The sequence below is a fragment of the Physeter macrocephalus genome, unplaced genomic scaffold (genome assembly GCF_002837175.3).
Source record: "Physeter macrocephalus isolate SW-GA unplaced genomic scaffold, ASM283717v5 random_684, whole genome shotgun sequence".
NCBI lineage: Eukaryota > Metazoa > Chordata > Mammalia > Artiodactyla > Physeteridae > Physeter > Physeter macrocephalus.
This window is the reverse complement of record NW_021145946.1, coordinates 27172-36020: the sequence shown is the minus strand read 5'-3', so window position 1 is coordinate 36020 and position 8849 is coordinate 27172. Positions and strand designations below refer to the sequence as shown.

Below are 8849 nucleotides of genomic sequence, written 5' to 3'. Positions count from 1 at the left end.
GCTCCGCGGCATGTGGGATCTTCCCGGACCGGGGCACGAACCCGTGTCCCCTGCATCGGCAGGCAGACTCTCAAGCACTGTGCCACCAGGGAAGCCCTCCACCAACATTTTCGTCAGGCCATGAGAGTGACTGAGAAGTGTTCATAAAAACAGCTAAATCTAAACATTTCCAAAGGGCTTTTAAAACAGAGCATCTCTGAGGATGTCCTGTTAATGAAGTCACCATCACCTTCATGATTAAGGTTCAGGGGAAGGTTTAGGGGTGCTTGGGTGACATCACAGGCTCCTAGGACTGGGGCCTGCAGCAGGCTGACACATGCGTTGAATGCAGTTTGGGGGCATGGTGGCAACAGAGGGGGACAGGTGGGCATTTGCTATCATCAATTGTCTTCTATCTCAGGGTGGGCCAGGAGGGCATCTGAAGGTACCTGGACTGGGGTGCCAGCTTTGCCCACCCCTCTCCTATAGTCTGACCAGCAAACTGGATATGGGCTGTCCCAGACCCAGCAGCCTCTGTAGTTGTCTAAACTGCAGGAGTGGGTTGGGGTGGGGGTCTGGTGGAGGACCAACTTAGCCTCCAGACAAAATGTTTCCTTCCTAATTGAGATGAGGGCTTTCGGGCCATTCAGACTGACCTGATAAACCCATGTGAAGCCATATCCTATGTCAGAAAGGCAGTTTTCCTGAAACTGAATACCTTAAAAATGTGAGTGAAGTTGAATAGCCTCAGGGGGTTGTCAATCAGCCCTCTTCCTCCAGGCTGGCTCAGTGCCAACTGGAAATGCTGTCTCCTGTCCCCCCTCCTCAGTGGCCTTCCTCTGGGAGAAGGGGCTGAGGCTGGTGTGTGGGGAGATTTCTAGTGTTTAAATGGGGGGGGAGGGTAAGCTCTAAGATGTCAGAGAAGTCTCATTTTTGCAACATTTCCCGCGGACCTGGAAGTAACACATTTTAAGAAATGTTTAATACTTTAAAAAGAGCAATACTTAAGTCTCAACCATTTAAAAATAAATACATTTTATCCAATCAAGGCACACCGTTATTTTATATACCACCAACAAAGAAAGAAAGGCAACGGTAGCAAATAAATGCCACATGATGCTGCCTGGCTCCTGTGATTAGCAAATAATTTTATGGTTAACAGGGGAAAGAGGGGGAGGGATAAACTGGATATTGGGATTGCCATATACACACTATTATATATTTATAAAATAGATAACTAATAGGGACCTACTGTATATATAGCAAAGGGAACTCAATACTCTGTAATGACCTGTATGGGAAAAGAGTCTAAAAAATAGTGGATGTATGTATGTGTATAACTGATTCGCTGTTCTGTACAGCAGAAAGTAACACAAGATTGTAAATCAGCTATATTCCAAAAAAAAAAAAAAAAGACACCTCGGATTTCAGGGATGTTAGGTGAGCAAACACCCAATTCTTGGTATCTAGGAAGAGGCCTGCTTTTGCGGCTGTCCTCTGCCAGCTGGCCACCGGGGGGCGCAAGATGCCAGTGCACTCGGTTGTTTTCCTTACCTGTTATTTCCTCTGGCTTGCCGCAGTCTGGGCTCCCAGCGAATCAACCCGCTCCGCCCGCCAACCGTCCTGTCCAGTCTCAAAGGCCTCACCTAGAAAAGGGGGGAGGTGCAATGGAATGCACCCCACCGCGCGTTTCAATGTAGCGCAGAGAGATGCAGTCACCAAAAGTGGTAAGCTCAGCGAGTGAACCGTCTGAAGGTGCAGGCTTATAGGTCCTTAATGGTCACAGCCAAGCAATGTCTATTAAACGCTCTCAAGCTCTCGTTTAGTTTTATTCTTCTATTACTGGAATACAAGCTTTTAATATATGCATATTTAAGTCAATAAAACATTTCGAAATAGACTAAGAATTATGGGCTCTTCCTCCGTCAGTACTGGGCTGGAGTCTCCTTTCGTCCCCTCCTCCTCCCTGGGTGGGTTTTGCAGTCCTTACTCTGCCTTCATTAATGTGCAGCTTGGACCGGGCTCAGCCGACCCTACCAGGGCCGTTCCTTGACCAGAGGGCCGGAGGCCAAGTCCCTAGAGGTCAATGAAAGTGTGGAGGAGGGAGATGGTCAGGGTCTTTCCGGCCGGCCTGTAGATGGCGCCCCGGGAAAGGGATTCCGAGCCGCGTTCCCCAAGCTCTTGGGGCCTGGAGCCTAGAGGTACGGGCGGAGCGCACCCGGCTGTGAAGACGGTGCAGCAGCCAGGTGTTCCTTCCAACTCCCAAGGCTGCTCCGCACTTGCGCTAGGACTGGGTGGGCGGAATTACATGCAAACGTTCAGCAGGGCCCGTGTAGGGGGCGCGCATCGAGGAGCACAGGAGCGGCACGCGGCCGCGACCCCCACGCGCCAGAGCAGCCTGGCGACCTCCACGCGCGGCGGGCCCTTCCTACCCCACCCAGCAGCAGGTGGACAGTGTCGCTATGAAGAGAAAGCCTCGATTGTCCCTCCTACAAACCGCCACACGCCAGATCTCCGCTATTATGCACCCTCCATAGAAATGCAAACGAGCCGCGTGCGCCGGCCGCAATCTGCTCGCGCGCCCGGGCGCCCCGCAGCGCTCTGCAGCGGGCGGGGAGGTTGGCTAGGACCTTTCAGCGTGCCCGGGTAGGGGCCTTGTTTGTGCTAGGAGAACCTCGCGCTCTGGGCCGTAGTATCAGCTGGAGGGGGCTTGCACTCAGGCCTTTTGCAAGCTTAAACCCAGCGCTGCGTGTTTTTACTTTAAGTTCCGGTTTAAAAGCAATGGTCTCATAAACTCCAAATTTAAAGTAAAGAAAAAATAGAAAGGTAGCAACAAAAATAAATGCAAAAAAAAATTCATTAGATTCCCCAAAGGTGCGTTTCACAAATTGCAGCGTACTATTAGTCAGCAAGGTTTTTTTTTCTTTTCTTTTTTTAAAACTTTTTCCTTTTAAGGACTTGAGAAAAACAAAAAGGAGAGATGAAATCTGCAGGCTCCAGTCTGCCTGGTAACACCCCGACAAAAGCGGCAGATTTGAGGCATTGTCATCCCCCGCACCCCTCCCCACGTGGCCTTCTGGCACGAGCCTCCGGCCGCCGCCTCATTTGCATCAGAAAGCGGGCGCGGGCCAATGGGCGCGCAGGCTCGCGCCAGCTGGCTGTGCCAAGGGCCCAGCCTATATAAGGGAGCGCGGCGGCGCCGAGTCTAACTAGCTGGTGGTAGGCGCGCCGGTTTGGGCAGTAGACCTTCTTGTCTTCGCTCGCGTCCGCTCCGCCCTCTCCTCTTGTGGATAATTTGCTGCTCGCCAATCGCAACATGACTCTGGAAGAAGTTCGCGGCCAGGACACGGTTCCCGAAAGCACGGCCAGGTAGCTCGGCGCCGAGCGTCGGACGTCTTTGGGCTCGGGGATCCTGATCCTAACCTGGCCGCGGCTGGCTGGGCGTCAGTCTTCGGGCCCGCTGGGGTGGGAACCCGCTGGGTGGGAGCCGGCCGCGAGTGTGCCGGCTGGGCCGGGGGTACGGCACTGAACTGGCGCGCCGGGCTGGGGCGCTGGGGGTGCGTCCCCGGGCCTGAGGATCCCGGCGCACCCTCCGGCTAGTCCCCGCTCACGGCGCTGGCTCGTCCGCAGGATGCAGGGCGCCGGGAAAGCGCTGCACGAGCTGCTGCTGTCTGCGCAACGCCAGGGTTGCCTCACCGCCGGCGTCTACGAGTCCGCCAAAGTTCTGAACGTGTGAGTATAGACGCGGCCCGGGCAAGGCGAGCGGGGCGGGAGGAGAGGCAGGGAGACCGGGGAGATGGCGGCGGGGGACACCCCGGGCTCCCCGACCCGACCTCACCACCTCCTCCTCGCCCGCGCAGGGACCCCGACAACGTGACCTTCTGCGTGCTGGCCGCCGACGAGGAGGACGAGGGCGACATCGCGCTGCAGATCCACTTCACTTTGATCCAGGCGTTCTGCTGTGAGAACGACATAGACATCGTGCGCGTGGGCGACGTGCAGAGGCTGGCGGCGATCGTGGGTACCGGCGACGAGGCGGGTGCGCCGGGGGACCTGCACTGCATCCTCATTTCGGTGAGTGTCGCCTCCGTCCCGATGTCGTCCCCGGCCCCGTCATCTGCCAGTGGCCAGCCAGGCTGACCTCTGAGCTCTCCCCGCAGAACCCCAACGAGGACGCATGGAAGGACCCCGCCTTGGAGAAACTCAGCCTGTTCTGCGAGGAGAGTCGCAGCGTCAACGACTGGGTGCCCAATATCACCCTCCCCGAGTGACAGCCCCGCGGGGATCCTTGGTCTGATCGACGTGGTGACGCCCCGGGGCGCCTAGCGCGGGGCTGGCTCTGTGGATGCGCCCTCCGAGGGCGCCGGAGTGCGGCGTGGAGACTGGCAGGCGGGGGCGCGTGGAGAGCGGCGAGGAGGTGCGGCTCCCTCCCGAGGAGGGACCCGGCGGCGGCAGGGGCAGGCTGGCCCCAGCCCAGGACTCTACAAGTGTGGGGAGCGGCTGCTCGCCCAGGAAGGCCGGAGGCGGGACCTTGGCCTCACGGCCGAGAAGGACGGACTGGCCGGGCAGGAGTGACTCAGCAGCCTGTACTCCCGGCAGAAAGGAGGAGAAAGGCAAGGCCAGGCGGCCTGGACTTGTACAACAGTTACAGGAACTCTGACGGATTTAGCAGTATGCACTGCTGTTTCAAAACGGACACGGGTGATGCTTCATTTTCTAAAGGATTATGCTGCTGCAGCTTTGAGTTGTACAATAAACTTACTGAAACAAACTTATTCTCTTTATTGAAGGCAGGGGATCTTTGCGGGGAGGTGGTTTGCAGGGCTGCTGACTTCTGAAATGCACGGAACTCTGATGGCACTTGTTCCGTCTTCCTGTTGGGGCTGAATAACAGGCTCCTGGGGTGCTGGAAGTGGGGGAGGGGACGCCAGCTGGGTGTTAGGGCAGAACTTGAGCCCTGCTCCTATTTCTCTCCCTTTGGGAAAATTTTTAAACTTGCAAGACAGGAGCATACTTGGTATAAGACATCAGTGCAGCAGCTGGCCATCCAACCTGATAACAGAGGCCTTTCCCTCCTCTGCCCCCTCTCTCCTCTGCCCCCTCCTTTCCAACAGCTGCTTATCAGAACAGCTTGCAGGATGCAGGCGGCGCCTTCCTGCGCAATGAGCTCTGCCTTCTGCAGGCGCTGCCCTGTGTGGTCCCTGAGGATGGTGGCAGACTGCTCTCAGGAACCTTTTCCTCTTAAAGGCATGGCACTTACAGCAATGTCACCAAGGTATTAATAGCGCATGTGACGTGATGACTGCATTTAAGGTGAGTCATCAATTTGTCATGGCTGTGATAGAACTTAGAAGATCGGAGCAAAAATGGGAAGGCAGCATCTGCACAAAGAGGTGTGAGCAGTTCTGAGTGGGGCCGGCATCTGCTGTCTACTATTTTGAGTGTTCTCTGCCCACATCAGAGTTATGAGGACTGCTGCTATTCACAGCAGCTTTGAAAGACTTATAGGAGAAAAATAATTGAAATCTTTTTTGGCAAAGACTTTCTTTAAGGAGGATCTAGGGGGGAATGTACTGAGTGAATCAATCATTTTTATTAGACCAATGTTTTGATTTCACGCTGGGGCCTAACTACACTGCTTTTGGCAGCGGAAATATGCAGGGGGCTAGACGGCTGTTAGCAAGCTGCCCAGGGGTCCATTGAGCCTTCTCGGCAAAGGAGGGGTAGTGTGCTGTTTTTCTAAGAAGAAAATTCTCCTGATTTTTCAGCAGTCCCAGGTAGCTGATTCACCTTGTTGGGTGCCACTTTTTAAGTTCTCTCCAAATTGTGAAAGAATTAACAGAACAGGACGGTACAAACTTAGTCGTTTCTACTGTAAGGAAAACATCTTGTTTCACATTCATCAGCTCTTAAAATCCCCCTTGACAGAGGCCCAGTGAAATAATTCAGCTGTGTCTGTGCCCAAGTTTCATTCCTATTTCACCTACGGTTGCTCAAAACCTTGAGTTTTCCTGGTTGAGGTGGAGCCTTGCAGGGTGGGTCTCTACAGCAGTCTGCATTCTGGCCTAATGACCATTTGCCACAGCATGCTATAGTAAACACCAATGGGGCATAATTACCATGAGTAAATGTAGCAGAGCATTGCATAGAGCAGGCGGCAGACCCTCCTGCTGGTCCACTGAACCTTGTAGAATAGTCACTTGGCAGACCTTAAGAAACTTGGCTTTCTAGGACTAGAACTTACAGTAAGGGCACCTGTTGGAGCCCCAGGGGCTAGGAAGATTTACAGGGAAAAAAAAATAAATGCATGCTTGGACATAGTGCCAGGCCCTGGCACTACGCTCGTGCTTAATTTTTTTGTGGGAGGCGTGAACAAGCATTTAATGCTATTAAAATGAAATACTCCATAGGATAGGTAATAAAACGCGCAGTGCTTATAAACACGTTATCGTATTCATACTTCCAACAACTCTAAGTGGTAATGCTTAGATAAACTAATTATCGCATGCACGGTGAGGTGATCCACGCAGACTGTTTAGCACAATGCCCTGCATCTAGAAAGCACTGGATGAATGTTAATGACAGTAATACTGTACTTATGATGAAGTAGTTTGCTAAAGATCATAGAAATCAAGTGGACTGGTGGATTTGGACCGGGCTGTCTGGTTCCAGGGCCCAACACTACCTGCTGTGCCACACATCTGGGAAGGAAGACTTACTTTCATAACTTTATACGTTTATAAAAGTTTTATGTATTCATTGCAGAAAACTTGTAAAACACAAGAAAAGGAAAGAAAAAAGTGCTGTAATGGGCCGTCTCCACATTTTGGTGTATTTCCTTCTCGCCTTTTCTACATCTCTGAGGGGTACATACCATGCAATATACAAAACCACATGCAACATTTTTTAAGAAGCTCATCTTCCCCCGCATTTGGTTGTCTCCTGCTTCTTTTCCTTGACATTCTGTTGCCTGCCCCCATGTCACTCAGTGACCCTGGAGGCCAGGGTCGTCAGCGCTGCAGCAGGCTCCAGCACAGTTGTGACAGCGCACACTGGTTAGGGAGTCCTTTTTACCCCCCAGGCCTCACCGAGCAAGACAGATGCCAGCTGTTTGCAGGCCCGAAGCAAGGCTGTGCCCACCCCAGGGCAATGAGTGTCAATCACGCTCATCTTTTAGTTCAGATAAAATTGTTTGCATCTGATTATGGCTATAAAAAATTGCACTGGCAGAAATGCTGTTGTAAAGATGAAACGAATACAGAAGCAGCTCTGGGGGTCAGGCGACCCTCGTACACCCAAGGAGGTGGGGCTTCCATTCTCTCTTTGGTAAGACAAGAGGACAAAATGATTGCCAGGATTTGTTTTAATTTTAAAGGCTGTAATTCTATGTATTATACATTTAATGAAAACATTAGCCTCAGTGGCACAATGGGTATTGCTCTCGAGGCTCACAGAAAGCCATTTGAAAAACAGCGATAGAGTGTTTTAGAAGCAAAGCAAGGATGTCGGCAAACAAAGCAAGGCTGTGAGGTCAGTTCAGGGAGCAGATATTTATTTTTGCTTCTTTTCGGAGTTCTTGAGCTTTTCTGTTGGTTTCTCCAAGCTATCAGCCCCTGCACTCCTCATGGGGTGTGTCCCCCCAGAGGTCAAAAGGAAACTGTCCTTCCCCAGCCGCTGAGAAGACACTTGACAGCCTAACTGGGGCAGTGAGGTGTGATCCTGTGTGGAGAGACCAGCTGGGGACGACGGGGGGATGCCTGGACCCGTGAGGAGCCTTCGATGTCTGTTCTAGGGCAAAGTTATACTCGGTCTTTGGAAGCAGCCTTGTTTTTAAGTCTAGCTCAGACTTTCCTTCTTTATCTTCCAGGAGATATTTCTCTTCTCTTGGCAAATATGGTGTGCACGTGAAGAGCTCCTGGTGTTCTCTCTTCCAGGCGGCGAGGAGGGTGTGGCCAGCAGTCCTCTGTGAGGGGCGAGGGCTGCTTGCAAGAGTCTGGATTCCAGGAGGTGGATTTCCTGCTGGAAGCTGCTGGAAACACCCCCAGGGCTGTGTGATTCCAGCCCAACAGGCAGCAAAGACCTTTAGAGTCTCTATGAGCTGGGCCTGGGAGGGGCTGCTGCTTCTCTACCTCATGGTGGGGAGGTGGCTACTGGGTTTGGGGGTGGGAGATGGGCTGCTCATTCATTCATTCCCTCATTCATTCATTCATTGGTTCCTTCATTCATTCAGTTGGCAATTACTGTTTGGAGCACAGTTCTAGGTGTGGACTCCTGACGGGTTCTTGCGAGCCTGAGTGGCTTGTTGCAGGTGAGTGTTTGGGTAAGGGAGGGGGGCGTCCAGCTGTGTCCCACACCCTTGTTTTCAAGGCTGGCCAAGGGCTGTCTGGCACCTTGGGGCTGCTTCCAGGGCGGCTGGGAGAATGTGATCAGAACGTGGGGTCTACCTGCCCATGACGTTTGGAACCTGGCCTAATTGTCTGGTAATGTAATATTTTGGTCAAAGCCAAGTTCTCTTTCTTATTGCTGCTGTGGCTTCCTGTTGCACAGAATAGATACAGTTGACTCTCTCCAGCTTCTGGATGTAGGGACTGCAGATCAGTGAAATACAGGAAAGCATGTTTCTTGTGGTCTGAAAACCTCAGTGGAGACAGTAAAATCAGTCATGGGAACATTGTTCAAAAGACTTAGAAGCTTTTTCCCCTCCAAGTGGGCTCTAATCCTCTAACCGCTGAGCATTTCTGTATCTCATACCAAGTGACTGATGTGGTTTTACTTTATCATCTCAAGGGGAGGTGGGATGTGCTGCCGGGTTTTTTTTTTTTTTTTTGCGGTACGCTGGCCTCTCACTGCTGTGGCCTCTCCCGTTGCGG

The 8849-nt window shown here is 52.5% G+C and overlaps 1 protein-coding gene across 1 annotated transcript; it reads left to right on the top strand.

The window, feature by feature from the left end:
- Positions 1-3174: 3174 nt before the first annotated feature.
- Positions 3175-4750, top strand: GADD45G (growth arrest and DNA damage inducible gamma). Its single transcript, XM_007104695.3, has 4 exons — positions 3175-3348; positions 3610-3711; positions 3840-4053; positions 4140-4750. The coding sequence occupies exons 1-4, from the start codon at positions 3296-3298 to the stop codon at positions 4248-4250; spliced, it is 480 nt and encodes a 159-aa protein (XP_007104757.1). The 5' UTR covers positions 3175-3295; the 3' UTR covers positions 4251-4750.
- The last annotated feature ends 4099 nt before the right edge of the window (positions 4751-8849 follow it).

Coding starts and splice junctions, on each gene's coding strand:
- GADD45G (XM_007104695.3), top strand. CDS start 3,296: ATGACTCTGGAAGAAGTTCGCGGCCAGGACACGGTTCCCGAAAGCACG. Junction 3,349..3,609: donor GTTCCCGAAAGCACGGCCAG/GTAGCTCGGCGC, acceptor GCTCGTCCGCAG/GATGCAGGGCGCCGGGAAAG. Junction 4,054..4,139: donor TGCACTGCATCCTCATTTCG/GTGAGTGTCGCC, acceptor CTCTCCCCGCAG/AACCCCAACGAGGACGCATG.